At 52.1% G+C, this 14789-nt stretch overlaps 1 protein-coding gene across 3 annotated transcripts in view; it reads left to right on the top strand.

Annotated features, from left to right (window-relative positions):
* Positions 1–14789, top strand: part of EVC2 (EvC ciliary complex subunit 2) — a 131102-nt gene that overhangs the window by 112134 nt on the left and 4179 nt on the right. For 2 of the 3 annotated variants that reach the window (XM_046656746.1, XM_046656745.1), the window contains 3 exons: positions 2585–2799; positions 4433–4520; positions 12999–13195. In XM_046656746.1, coding sequence (XP_046512702.1) covers positions 2585–2799; positions 4433–4520; positions 12999–13195 — 500 coding nt within the window. Of the gene's footprint in view, positions 1–2584; positions 2800–4432; positions 4521–12998; positions 14360–14789 lie in introns of all 3 variants that reach the window. The other variant, XR_006887968.1, reaches the window with a different exon arrangement.

Below are 14789 nucleotides of genomic sequence, written 5' to 3'. Positions count from 1 at the left end.
GGGTCATTCTCATTCAACCCTGAATCCCTCGTGCCCAGCAAAAGGCCTGGAACTACCTGTCTGTCTGTCTATCTATCTATCTATCTGTCTATCTATCATCATCGTCTATCCATGTATCCACTCATTCAACACGAGTGCTCACTAGAGACAACAGAGCCGAGAGAGGGGGCCCAGGGTCAGAGAAACCTGACATCTCTCCTCGCTGTGGCTCTTGCCCAGCTCTGTGACTTCAGGAGATTTACAGACACTCTCTGTGCCTCTGCTACCTTACCGATGTAATGGGATAATAACAAATTCCCACCTTGTGCTGTTTTGTGATGATTAAATCAATTAATTCATGTAAAGATACCCTGAATCAAATTGGCACGGTGTGGGCATTCAGTCAATGTCAGCTGCCCTTCTCATCTTATGGATAAGATGCTGCTGCTGCTTACTGTAACTTCTTCCACGTGCCAGGCGCTGTGCTCCCTGCTGGGGAGAGCAGAGAACAGCCACCCACAGTCCCCAGGCCCCTGCCTTCAGCATTTAGACTCTAGTGAGAGAGCAGGCATTGAGGGAGAAAATTCTAGAACCAAGTCTTGGATGCTAGTGCTAAGTGCAGGCGGATGTAGGGGTGAGGCAGGGGTTAGGACTGACCTCTGGGAGGACTTCCCATCAGCCCCTCACAGCCTGAAGGGTGCATTTCTACCTTATTTTCTATTCCTACCCTGGGCTCACCTGCTCCTTGGAAAATGAAAGTGCGACGCGCCAGCTCTCTGTGCTCTGCCTCGTCTGGGGAACACTGGCAGGTGCGGGTCCGGGCCGTCCTTCCCCTGCGTGGGCTGGGGCGGGCATCAGTGGAAGTGTGGCCCGTGACCAGGCTCCTGGCGTGCTGACAGTTCACGCTGTTGGAAATGCATTAGGGCTGTTGGAAGCGCCAAGTTCCGTTGTGTGCCCACTGGGATGCTGTGGCCTGAGGGAAGGTCACAATTACACATCTCAGCCTGTTAGAAGCGCCTGCTCGGTGGAAGCCTTCAAAGGCCTTCGTGGCCCTGGGGGCAAAACGCAAGCACTGTCCACCCTGTGACCTCGGTTTACCTCTCTGGCCGTTTTCTCTTCTGTTTTGATTCCTGAGTGCTGTTTCCAAGCCTTTGAGGGGCTTTGAGACCCTTTTGAGAAGTTGGTGAAAACTTTGGCTCCTCTGCAGAAAGGCAGACCATTTTGTACATATCTTAGGAGGATCAAGGACCACCATCCCGTCATGAAGCCCATCTGAGGCCCTTTAGGTTTAAGCCCCACCCTCACCCTCCACCCCCACCCAGAGCACTGGCCATCGTGGTGAATAACGGGTTCAATATGTCTGCAGTCTTCAAGGCTGGGGACCCTGCTGCCTAACCCCCCTTACCTTCCTAAGCAGATGGCAGACAATCTCTTGTTCTAGATTATCCGATTCTGGTGGCCTAAGGATGCAGATTTCTTCTGTTTGGCCAATAAGAGGCAGTATTGCCTGGTGGTTAAGGACACACATCCTGGAGCCGGCTGGCCTCACATTCTGGCTCTGTCACTTAAGGGTGGCATAACCTGACAAATTACTTGAACTTTCTCTGCCTCAGTGTCCTCATCTGTCAAACAGGAGAATAAGAGTGTGTATTGCATAGGGTTGTTGTAAGGACTCAGTGAGATTAAACACGCTGTGTTGTAAGCACGCGCTGCTGTGAGTACCATCAGTGCCGGCTGTGGGCTTCGTCCTCGTGGTGCATGCTGGTGCCCCCCCTGCGTCAGGGACAGGTGCCGGCCGTGAGCACAGTGCTAAGTGCTGTAGACGGACAGGGAGGTGGAGACCTAGCCCTGCCCTCAAGGGGCTCACACCCTACCACAAAGGCACACAACAGAGATTTCAGGCGACTGCAAAAATGGGGCATTGTCTCGCTCTGCTCTGGGTCCTATAACGAAATACTATAGACCAGGGGCTTAGACAACAGACATTTATTTCTCACAGTTCTGGAGGCTGGACGTCCAAGATCAAGGCATCAGCAGATTCTCTTTCTGGTGAGGACCCTGTTCCCGGCTTGCAGACGCCGCCTTCTCACTGTGTCCTCACATGGCAGAGAGAGAGAGAGAGAGAGCGAGCTCTCTCCCTCTTCTTATGAGGACACTAATCCTATCCTGGTGGCCCCACCCTCGTGCCCTCATCTAAACCTAATTACCTCCCAAAGGCCCCACCTCCAAAAACCATCCCATGGGGGGTTAGGGCTTCCACACGTGACTTTTGGGGGGACATAATTCAGTCCATAAGAGGTGTATACAAGGGGTGTTTTGTGAGCTCAATGGGAGAGGGAGTCTAGTCTCCCCAGGGACACAGAGAGCTCTTCACCAAGGAGATTCTTCTTAAGCCAGGGCTTGAAAGAAGACTCAGAATTGGCCAGGCAAACGGGAAGGCTGTTGAGGTGGAGGGTAGCAGCGTGTGCAAAAGCACTGGGGTGTGAGAAATCCAGGTGCAGTCTCATCACAGTTTGGCGTGGCTGATGGGGGAGGCAGGCAAGAGCAGGCCGGATTTCATCCCATGGCCCTGCCTGCCTAGACCACCTGCCCTCTCTGCGTGCAGGAGCTCCAGGAGCTGGAGAGGAAGCTGGAAGATGAGCTGGCACTCCAGGAGGCAGCCCAGCTGCAGCAGGCCCTGGCGAGTCAGCAGCAGCAGGCAGGCGCTGGGCCTGGGCTCCTGCACGAGCCCGAGGAGGCGGATTCCGAGAGGCAGGTCTCGGCGGTCCTGCGGCGAGCCCTGAGCAGGAGCCAGAAGCTGCTGGAGCAGCACGAGCAGAGGTGAGCCGAGGGCCCGATGGTGCTGTCTGGGTCAGTCCCCTGCAGGTCCGGGGGCGCTGGCCTCTCGAACTCAGCCGCACGCGACCCACCTGGGCTCCCACGCTGCTGTCTGCAGTGTCCTCCCAGCCTCAGGCCCCAGCTGCTAACTTTGCAGCCTGGCTCTTCTTCCCTGACTTCTTTCCGTACTTCATTTTGTTCTTTACCATTGAGGTTTTACTGAACATAACATTTTCACACTTTTTATTTTGAAATAGTTATGGACTCACAAGAAGTTGCAAAAATGGTGCAGAGGTTCCATGTGCCCTTCACCCAGCTTCTCCCCCGTGGCAGCATCTCACATAATCCCAGTGGGATTCTGGGAATCCAAACCAGGAATCCCTTTGGCACCGTTCGGTGAATGCAGGGCGTGCTCAGGTCTCACCGTGCACGCGGTATTTTGTATCCCGCTTTTGTAAAGTCATCAAACAGACCGAACCCCAGTCTGCTTTTTCTGTTGTTCTTTGCGTTCTTCTTCAATTCACATCAGGCAATTAGCCTTTGCCCGTAGCATTCAGAACTCATTAAGAACATTCAGAACTCTTGGAAAACATAATTTACAACAACTTCATAATTTCCCACTGTGAATATAATGTTAATGTGGAAAGGAGAGAGTGTAAACTATATACAGGGTATGACTCCATTTTTGAGAACACACACGCGCAGATTAATTGGAAGGAAATAGACCAGACTGCGATAGACGTGATTTCTGGGCGGTGAGATTACAGGTGATTTTGATTATTTGATTATGCTTTCCTGCGTAAGCACGACAAAGTGCAATTCTGTCTCATCGAAATAACTGTATGAGGAGCTGAATCTGTGTGATCAGAGGAAAATGCTCAGAGATGGTAACTTGGCTTAGACCAGGATTTTAGGGTATGTGTTACTCTACTGTGCTCCATGCTTCCTGGAGGAAATCGCTGATGAGCAAGATTTTGATATGAGTTTGGGCTGTATTACCCAGAAAGCATGCGGGGTGGATAATCCATAATGCCAACTTTAACCAGCTAAGGAATCAGCTAGGCAGACGGCCTCCTGTGAAAGTCAGGAAGCCTGATGGAGACCCTCATACAAAGGCCACTCAGCCCCTGTGGTCAGAGCCAGGACCATCCTTGGAAAGTGATTCTGGGTCTGTTTCCACACAAGGGCACGTGGCAGATGAGGACCCCAGACCTTGGGCTTCTTGAGCCATGACAACTAATACAGTTTTCAAGGTAGGATCACAGATCGCCCTGCAAAACCACAGCAAAGTCTGCATCCGGCTCCCGTGACACTTCTCGCTTTGCAGAGCCCTTCGTCCTGAGTGGGCCCTCCCGGATACATTATTGCAAATGGTGGGCACTCCCCGATACATTATTGCAAATGGTGGGACCTCCCAGATACATTATTGTGAATGGTAGGTCCTCCCCAATACATTATTGCAAAGTAATCTAGGCAAGAAGAGGTAAGCCTCTTCTGGCCATCTCTTCAATGGATTAAAAAATAATAATAATGTAAATTAGACTTGTGATTCTTTGTTATTTAAATAACTAGATGATCTTCTCATGGGATCACTTTATAACAAAACTGGATTCATGTAGATTTATTTTCACTCTAGTTGGAGAGAAGAGCAAGAGAACAGCGTTGTGCTTGAAGATTTGCTGGAGAACATGGAGACCGACACCTTTGTGACCCTGTACAGCCAGGTGAGGATGCGTCAGCCATGTTCTGGGTCCATCCCTTGCCAGCACATCATGGTACCTTTTCCTCAGAGCCCACGTTTCTTCACATGTGGGACGAGGATGATGCTGTGAACCTCGGGACCTGCTGAGTCAGTTTGTGAAAACCCCGGGCATGGGGCCAGCACATAGAGGACATCTGATTAGAGGACGGCAGCAGAGTGACAATAATCATTATTGCCCTGGCCAGTTTCTTTTCTGTGATTCGACAGGCACCCATTCTTCCTCTTCTCAATCAGTTTAATATACACAGAGTAGGTTCCACCAGGAACAAAGTTGGTCCTGAAATCTGGGCCACACTAGGAGGCCAATGAGATTGCACCCCCCGTGTCAGCATGCTGTGTTGAATTGGGCAGTCTCTCTTGTTCTTGGCCAGAGTTGCCGCTCTCACCTCCCTCCCCGAGACAGAGCCCCGAGGCTGTGTACATGTAGCCGTGCGCAGCCTCACTAACCTACACCTGCCACTAGTTGTGTTTTATTTGCATCCCGAGATGGGCCTCCTGGATGCTGTAAGTCCCAGGAAACATGATTTGTGACAGTGGCTGATGCCGGTCACCACCATGTGGAGGTGGGTGTCGCTGACCTTGGCTCAGGAGTTCAGAGGTGGCAGGGTCACACTCTGTGATTCCTTCCACCCTTTCTTCTGGCCTGTGTTCAAGGCCAAGAAAGAAAAGGTGGGAGAACACAATCGCCCCGACTGCCTGTCTTTCCGAGAAAGCAAATGCCCCCAACCCCTGCAGCAGAGTCCCCTCAAGTCCTGAGAACTGGCCTGTGTGCCCCCAGCGTCAAGGAGGCTGTGCGGCCAATCCTTCCCCCTCAGCCTCGAAGAAGAGTCAGCAAGGAGAAGGCGGGACACTTTGGGGTGTCCAGCCAGCAGAATCGGCCGTAGCTGTCCACAGGCACACGCAGCTTCCCAGGTGAACCAGTTTCCTGTGGCTGCTGTAACGAGTTACCCCAGACTTCGTGGCTTAACAGAGCACAGGTTTATAATCTTACAGTTCTGCAGGCCAGGAGCGCTACGCGGTTCCACCAGATGGGGATCCAAGTGGCAGCTGGCTTACCGTCCTTCCGGAGGCTCCAGGGGGAATCTGTTTCCTCTCATTCAAGTGACTGGCAGGACTCGGGTCATTGCCATCTGCTGTAGGATGGGGGTCCCCGTTTCCTTGGTGGCTGTCAGCCGAGGGTTGTTCCCAGCTTCAGAGGCACTTGCATTCCTTGGCTCGTGACTCATTTCCTTCATCTTCAAAGCCAGCAAATTGCATCTCTCAGATGCTTCTTCCATTGTCTCACGTCTCTCTCACCTCCCACACGGGAAAGGTTCTCTTTCAAGGATCCATATGATGATGAGGTTGGACCTCCCGGACAATCTAGGGTAGTCTCAGCTCAAGACCCTTAACCTTAATCACATCTGCAAAGTCCCTTTGCCGTGTAAGGTACCATGTTCACAGGTTCCAGGACTGGGCATAGACATCTTGGAGGGTCATTATTCTGCCAACCACACCAAACAAGAAGCCAAAGTTAGCACGGGCAGTGTCAGCATCCGTGGTGAATCCGACACGTTCCTTCCTCTTTGACATGAGAGCTAACCTGGGCTTTCTAGATGTTTACAGCGAGAGAGCACCTACTCTGCGACAGGACCCAGGCCAAGTACTTGCCGCTCACCTCCCTGTCGGGCAGGTTCTGTCGTCCTCTCCCTTACAGACGGGTCCTGGAGAGGTGAAATTCTTGCCCAAGGTCACACGGAGGAGCTAGGCGGAGCTAGGACGGGGAGCCCACCTTCTTCCTGCCCCACACCTCTCGCAGAATCGCCTGAACTCCAAACTGGGGTTGGAGGAGGGAGCTGAAGGTGCCAGAACACCTGCTGCGCCCTGAATATTGTCCTTGGTGCTTATATCTGTTATTCATTTAATCCTTGCAGAAAGCTGGGAAACGGGGAATATCTTCTCCATTTTGCAAACAGAGGAGCCAAGACCCAGAGCTGTGGCGTGCCTGCGTCAGCGCTCGCCACTGCTTCCGGTGCTCAAGGTTCAGCCCGGGGTGGTGGCCTCACAGGTCACCCTCTTTCCGCTCGGTCCCCTGCAGGCAGGTGATGCCTCTGGCCTGGGTCTCTGTGGTAACTGAGCATCTCCCATGCTTGCCCTTTTTCCTTCTTTACTAAGAGACTTGACAGAAGACCGAGGTGTCACGTGTGGAACTTCATCCAGTTCATTTCTAGTTTCTTGGCTCTTTTAAATTGTGAATTCTGCTAAAGAACTGGCCCTGTGAAGAGGAAAATCCTGCTAGACTAGAAGCCCTGGGCACAGGGACCCGTCAGGGCGGCTGTTTTTCTCTGCTCCCCCCAACCCCGTGCCTTGTGGAGTCCCCCCAACAGCATCTACTCCACTGCACTCCTTTTTTTCCAGCCCCTGTGTCTTAGTGAGGGTTCTCCAGAGAAACAGAACCAAAAATCCTGTGTATATATAGAGAGAGGTTTACTTGAAGGAAATGCAATGATGGAGACTGGCAAGTCCACTTAGGCTGGCAGGACGGCAGCCTGGAGACCCAGGGAGGAGATGAGGGTGCGGCGCAAGTCCGAAGGCTGTCTGCTGGCAGAATTCCCTCTCGCTCAGAGGGGGTCAGTCTTCTGTGCTAGTGGGTCTTCACCTGATTGGACGAGGCCCACCCACACTGTGAAGGGCTATCTGCTTTCCTTGGAATCCACCAGTTTAAAAGTTAATCTCATCCAAAAACACCTCCCCAGAAATATCCAGAATAATGTTGGACCAAATATCTTGGCGCCATGGCCCAGAGAAGTTGACACATGAAATTAACCATCACCCCCTGTCTAGAGGAGTCCCGTATTTTACCTGTTTCTTTTTTGTACCAGGCGAGAGAAGAACTGAGGAAGCCCAGTCCTCTCTCCCTCCCTCTCCCTGCTCCACCTCCTCCTCTTCTTTCTGGTTCTTCCTCCTCCTGTTCCTGCTGTTTCTCCTCTCCCTCCCTCTCTCCCCTGTTTTATTTCCTGCTGATGACGCTGCCTTAGGGACATGGTTTGACTTGTAAAATCTGCACGAGGGTAGTTTCCACGGCAGCACCCATGTCTTCATATTTATGCAACTTTGCCAACTCTTCCTTTTTTGGGTGTTTATAACCATATCAAGATAACACCCCCAAATGCCTGCTCTGTGCCCAGACACCCATCGCACACCCTCCCCGTTAGTGCTCACCACTGCTCTGGGGGCCCGATGTGGGAAGAGCCTCCCTCAGGTGCTGCTCCAGATCCATCAGCCCTTCTGTGATGCTGACAGTACCAATGGCAGCTGAATCAGCCCAGGGTGGGGGACAGGCATGGACACAGTTATCATCTGACAGATGAAGAAACTGAGGGTCAGGGAGGTGATAGGACTTAGCCAAGGTCCCACAGCCAGGTGGTGGTGGAGCTCGGCTTTAAATCAGGGTTTACTGCCTTTAAATGCTCTACTCGTTCCATTTCATGCTACTGCACGATTCCCTTCGAAGCAAGATATTTCCTCATTGCTTCATGGATAAAATGGGAGGGGGTGCTCATTTAGAAATGAATGGTACTAACTCCACGAGGCAAGGACTTGCCCTGTGCTGTGGGGAGAGGCTGGGACCCCCTTTGTCGTCCTCACTGAACTCGTCTCCTTTACTCTCTCGAGGCTCCAGCATGACTGCAGCCACCTGGGGACAACAGGTGGAATTCTTTCTTTCTCAACCATATGAGGTATGACTTAGAGTCACCTTCACTCCGAAGACCCTGACACCCTCTGGAGAGGCTTCGTTCATGAATAAATATTTACTGTGCTCCCAGTGAGCGGCAGGCACTGTCCTAGGCACTGGGATTTCAGCAGTAAACAAAACAGATAAAGTCCATGCCCTCAGGAGCTGATGGTCTAGTGGGGAGAGCAGGCGAGCAATAAGATAAATACGTGAGCCAGATAGTATTTTATGTGCATTATGACCCCATTTTTATACTTATGACCATCCACCTATCCATCCGTCTACCCATCCATCCACCCATCTGTCCATCCATGTACCCATCCATCCATCCATCCTCCTGTCTGTCCATCTGTCCACCCACCCATCTGTCCGTCCACCCTTCCATCCATCCATCCATCCATTTAAGCATCCATCTACATATATGCCTAGAAAAATTCCTGGAATGTAGTTTGCCTAACGTTACTATAATGATTTCTGGATGATGGCACTTGGGAATAATTATTTTAACATTAATCTTTGTGCTTTACTGCATTGCTTGAATTCCTTAAAACAAGCAGTATCTCTTAAAAATAAAGACCAGGATGAAATATGCCAAGAGATTCACAAACAGCAGAAATCCATGCCAAGTCCGATGGTGGTGAGGCAGAGCGGGAAAGAGGGACAGGGAGCGCCTGCCGGCAAGTGTGGTCTTTCTGCCGCCCTCCTCTGCGTGGACAGCTGGTCCCTGTGTCACTTGGTGGTCCACGTCAGTCTCTAGAAGTGGCTCCAGATCTTCAAAGCAATGTGATCCACACAGATGCTTTTTGTGTTACCACCTTCAAGAAGTCTTGACCCAGCTAACTGACTTATCTTGAGAGTTATTGATCAGGACTTCTCAGAGCCGGAAGGGCCATGGCAATGAGCTGGGTTGTCCTTGCATTCCCCAGTGGGGATCCCGGCTATGGAGAGTTAGTCCCCTGCCTCAGGAAGAAGTGATCTGCGGGGTGCTTGTGAAGTCAAAAGGTTTAGCCCTTGCTTACTCAACAGATATGAAACCCTATCCTAAAACCTAGTTGGAGAGACACACAAGAAACTGGACAGTCATGTTAAAACCAGTGAGAGCTCAGAGGAGAGGCACCCGTCTCAGAATGTGGGGTCAGGGAAGGCTTCCAGAAAAGCCAACACTTGTGTCGAGACCAGAGGAATGAGTGGAAGAGAGCCAGACAGAGAGCGGTTTGGGGAAAAGCGTATTCCGGGCAGAAGGAAGCACATGTGGAAGGGCACGGTGGCCCAGGACAGCCGGGTCCTTCAGGGAAGAACAGGTCGTTCAGGGTGACGCAGGGGGAGGCTGCTGGGAGAGGAGTGTCAGGTCATGGAAGGGTGCTAAGCAAGGAGGTCTGGTATTTAGAGTAACACCTTTCCCATCACTTCACTAAAAGCGTTGACCAAGGTCATAAGTGACCCCTTGTTTCCAAATCCAGTGGTCAAGTCCCTGTCTTTGTCTTTCTTGACCTCTCTGTGGCACTTGGCCCACAGCCCTCTTCTTGAATACCTTCCTTCCTTGGCTTCCAACACCCCGGACGCCAGGTTCTCTCCTGCCCCCCTGGCTGCCTGTGGTCAAGCCCCCCTGTTGGATGCTGCTCTGCATCGTGCCCTTCAGACGCTGGATGCCTGAGGGCTTGGTCCTTGGACCTTATCTGCTCTCTCTCTACGTTTACTTCCTTACTGATGTCATCTACATGCTGACTACCTCCTAACCCTACCTCTGGACCTCTGCCCTGAACGTGAGACTTGACTCTCCATTGGTGCCTCTATGAAACACGTGCCTTAACCTGTCCAAACAGAACCGCACGTGACTGAGGTTCCCTTCTCCCAAACTTGCTCCGCCTCCATCCACCCAGCAGCGCAAGTGAAAGATGGTGGAGTCATCCTTCGTTCCTCTCTTCCAGTGAAACATGTTGGCTCTACCGTCGGTGTCTCCCAGGTCTGATCCCTCCTCCCCACCTCCCCTCGACCTTGGGTTCACGCCCCTCAACCTCGGGATCACACGGCCACCATCTCCCGCCTGAGATGCTCTCCCTGCTTCCTCTTTCATTGCAGATGGTCCAACTTCCATGTGTCACCCAAAGTGATCTTTTAAAATGAAAATCAGTTCATGCCACTCCCCTGCTTAAATTCCTGCAGTGACGTCGTTCTGTCTCACTGTGAAGACAAGCCAGCGTCCTCACACGGTGACAAGGCCCCATGTGAGCTGACCGCCTGCCGCCCTTCCCACTCATCTCCCGCCACTCTCCTCTCACATGCTCCCTGCCAGCCATGCTGGCCTCCCTTGTCTCTGTCATTCATGCCGAGGTCATCCCCACTCAGGGTCTTTCCCCTTGCCTTCTGGAATGCTCCTCCCTTCCATGTGCCCATGGCTCATTTCTTCACTTCATTCAGGTCTCCTCAGAGGAGTCTTCCCTGACCACTCGTCACCTTCTGTCTTTCTCTCCTGCCTCAGTTTCCCTCCTGGTACTTACTTACCACTCCCCTATACAGTGTTTATCTGTTTGTAGGCTTACCTTCATCTCTCTCCCCTGACTCTGAACCTCCTGAAGGTGGAGCCTGTGTCTGTGTTACTCACTGCTCTGTCTCCAGTGCCTGGAACAGGGTCAAGTACCGTAGGACTCCATCGTAGTGTTAGTTGAATGAATAAATGTACTAGCAATATGCCATAATGGCCACCAGACAGGTCTACCTTATAATTCCCAGAACCTAGGAATATGACCTTATATGGCAAAAGGGACTTTCCAGATGTGGTTAAGGATCCTGAGATGAGGAGATTATCCTGGATTCTCCCAGTGGCTCCTAAATGTCCTCACACTGGTCCTTATATGAGAGAGGCCAGAAGAAACACAGTCAGAAGAGAAGGCCATTTGGTGAGACAGAATCAGAGTTTGGAGGATGTGCTGTGAAGATGGAGGAGGGACCATAAGCTGAAGAACACAGGCGCCTCTAGAAGCTGGAAGAGGCAAGAAAACCGCTCCCCTGGGGCCTCCAGAAGGGCCCAGCCCTGCGAGACCTTGACTGTAGCCCGTGACACTGCCTCCAGACGTCAGACTTCTCTCCTCCAGAATGCAGGAGAGTAAATGTGTGTTGTTGGAAGCCACTAAGCTTGGGGCGATTTGTCATGGCTGCGTTAGGAAACTCGTACGAATACTGTAACGACCGCAGTGGCTGGCGCTGGTCGAGTGTCCACCATGTGTCAGCACTGCCCTGAGACGTTTTGTAAAGTCAGAATTCTTTTTAGGTGACAGTAACAGAAGTTCATTTCTAACTAATTTGAGTATAAAGGAAATGGACTGATACCCTGAGTGTCCCCAGAAGGTCAGGGCTGCGCTCCTGGGGCACAGATGGTCTCTCTCTGCTCCTCCATCCCTCTCCCCTGGTTCTTTGTGCCCGCTTAATGAGCTTTGTCCCCACAGGAAGGGACGTGGCAGCTGGCAGCCCTGAACTGGTGGCCTTTCAGCGTCCAGCTGTCCTGCCTTTGCCGTATGAAATGCTTTTCTCTCTCAGCTTTGCTGTGTAAAATCAGGGAAGGTCTCTGACTGCGCGAGTGTCCAAGCACGCCCACCCCGTTGCTGAGAGAAGTAGCTGTTGTTTGTGTCTTCCCAGCACGGAACACTTTTATTCTGTCCTCACAAAACCCTTTGACAGAGGTGTTATCGTTTCCCCATTTTACAGACAAGGAAGCTGAGGCGCAAAGAGAGGTGAGGACATCGCCCAGGGACACACAGCTCTGGGGCTGGGAGCAGGGCCCATCCTCTCTCTCTCTTTTTTTTAACCTTTTATCTTGAAATACTTTTAGATTCACAGGAAGTTGCAAAGCTAGTACTGAGAATTCCAGTGCCCCACCCCACGTCTCACTCACTTTCCCCCCATGGTGGCATCTTACAAAACTCTAGCCCAGTATCCAAGCGGGAAATTGTCCTTGATGTAAAGTGTGTGTGTGGTCCTGTGTCATTTTATCACACGTAGTTTCATGTAACCGACACCACAATCAAGTTACAGAACTAGTCAGTCACGGCAGAGATCTGCCCGGTGCCCCCGGGTATAGTTATACCCACTCCTCCCCGCTTCCGAGGCCCTGGTAACCACCGCTCTGTCCTCCACCTCTCAATTGCATGACTTCTGGAATGTTTACACATGGAATCACACAGGATGAGACCTGTGGAGACGGGCTTTTTTCACGGAGTGTAACGCCCTCGAGATCCATCCAGAGCTTTCTCTTTATTGCAGGGTGGTAATCTGTGGTGCGGCCATGGCACAGTTTCTTTACCCATCCACTGGTTTAGGGACATTTCAGCTGTTTCCAGAGCCCGTGCTCTTCCCCCCACTGGTTTAGGGACATTTCAGCTGTTTCCAGAGCCTGTGCTCTTCCCCCCATGCCATCTCGCCTCGGGGAGCGCGAGGAGGAGAAGGAGAAAGATGACTAATTGGCGCTGCGCAGGCCGGGCTTTAGCGGTGTGAGTTGAGATGGTTGGAAGGGATGCATGAAGGCTTTGGAAATGTCACAGGGAGCCGAGGCTGCTGACCAGGTAGATTTTTTTTGACAGCTCTGTGAATCTGAGAACATGTTTTCAAGCCCAAGCTACTAAAATATTTATCTCTCTGAGACAAAAAGTCCTAAGACTGTCATCCGGTAAAACTTGCTGTTGTCAAGATTAGAGCCGTGAGGGTCTGAGCTCCCGGCCTTCCGTCCTCCAGGAGCTGAGACTGGCGTCCTACCTGGCAAAGCTGACGATGGTGCCCGGGGCCACCCTGCGCCGGCTCCTGAGCGTGGCTCTGCCCGCAGCCTCACAGCCCGAGCTGCTGGCCATGCTGGATTCCGTCAGCCAGAAGCATCACGACCACGCGGCGGAGAGTGATGGTGGCGGGGAGCAGGCGGACCTGGGCAGGAGGCGGTGAGCGTCGTGTCCGGCTGCCCTGGGACACAGGGAGTGAGGGCCCAGCATGAGGACGGGGGAGGAGGGAAGAAGGACCCCCCCCAGGCGCATGTACACATGCCTCCCCCAGTTGGAACGTCACTGCTCAGGGAGCAAACAGCATCCAGAGAGTGGCCACAAGTCCCTTTTTCAGTCATGGCGGGCCCAAGTATTTTGTTCACGCTTTCTCCTTTTGTCACCAATTTAGTTTTCAAGTAGAATCTTAAGAGAGTAAGTTTCCCCGGGCTGTAAATATACCATGTACACACATTAAAGAAAGTGTAAAAAATACATAAAAGGAAAAAGAAGAAAAGGAAACATCTATGACTCTACCAGCTGGGGAACACGGCTGTTAGCATCTTGTTACAATTCCTCCTCCAGAATGTGTTTCTCTGCCTGGTTTTATGAGCGCGTGTATTGTGCATGTGTGAACATTTGTGTGTGATGGATAGTCGTGAGTATCTGTGTGTGTGTGGTAACCCCAGCGTGTACAACCTGGGGTTTTTCAGAACCTTAGAGCAGAAGCCAGCTTGCTGATGACCTTTCAGCTCTTGTCCGGGTGTAAATGTCTTTGTATACAATAATTCTCACACTATTTAGACTATATTTCTGCTATTTTTATTAACAATTTAAACTTCATACTTTTCACAGTTACTGAAACACCTCCAAAGATATTATTTTTAACAGCTGCCTAATATTCCCCTGGGGTGTATAGCATACTGCATGTAGCTGTGACCCTACTGCTGGACATTTAGTTTGGGTTCATTTTTTTGCTCTATTGTGGCTAATGCTGTGTAGATGCTTTCCTTTAGGATCCAGCTCCAGGTGTGGCTGTGTTCAGTAACGGCCATTTATAAGGAGGGGCAGGAAGCGGGGTGGAGTGAGGTGGGTCTGGGGAGCAGCCAGTGGTGCCGTCTGAAAACAGCGTTTGTGGAGGTCTAGGTGACAAGGAAAGCCACGAGCAGACCTGACGTGTTGAAGCTGGTGTCCACCACCTGGACCACGAGGGTGGGGTGGGCATCCGGGAGCCCAGGAGCCTGCCAAAATGGCGCGATGTCCCGAGAGGCGTGCATGTACTTTATTTTTCCTGAGAAAAGGGGCAGTATCTTATCAGAGTCGTGACGGGGTCCCTGACTCAAAAAGGTAAGAAGCACTGCTGAGGGCTGAGAGAAAGGCTGCAGGGCGAGGAATGGCAGGAATGTGGGAACACAGCTGCGGGGTGGGGTGGGAGTCCATGGGGGCTAGGAAGTGGGGCCCAGCACAGTCGTGGGCTGTGTGGGGACGTGGTCAGGGGCCGGGTGTGGGCGTGGTCAGAGGCTGGGTGTGGGTGTGGCTGGGGGGCTCGGTGTGGGGCGGGGTCAGGGAACTGGGTGTGGTGAGAGGGCTAGATGTGATCAGAGGACAGGGGGTATGGGCGTGGTCAAAAGCCTGAGTGTGGGTGGGGTCAGGGGCTACTGTGAGCATGGGCAGAGGGCTGGGTGTGGGTGAGGTCAGGGCTGCTGTGGGCATGGTCAGAGGGCTGGGTGTGGGTGTGGTCAGGGCTGCTGTGGGCATGGTCAGAGGGCTGGGTGTG

This window comes from Equus quagga, chromosome 3 (assembly GCF_021613505.1).
Source record: "Equus quagga isolate Etosha38 chromosome 3, UCLA_HA_Equagga_1.0, whole genome shotgun sequence".
NCBI lineage: Eukaryota > Metazoa > Chordata > Mammalia > Perissodactyla > Equidae > Equus > Equus quagga.
This window is presented reverse-complemented; position numbering and strand designations above follow the sequence as displayed.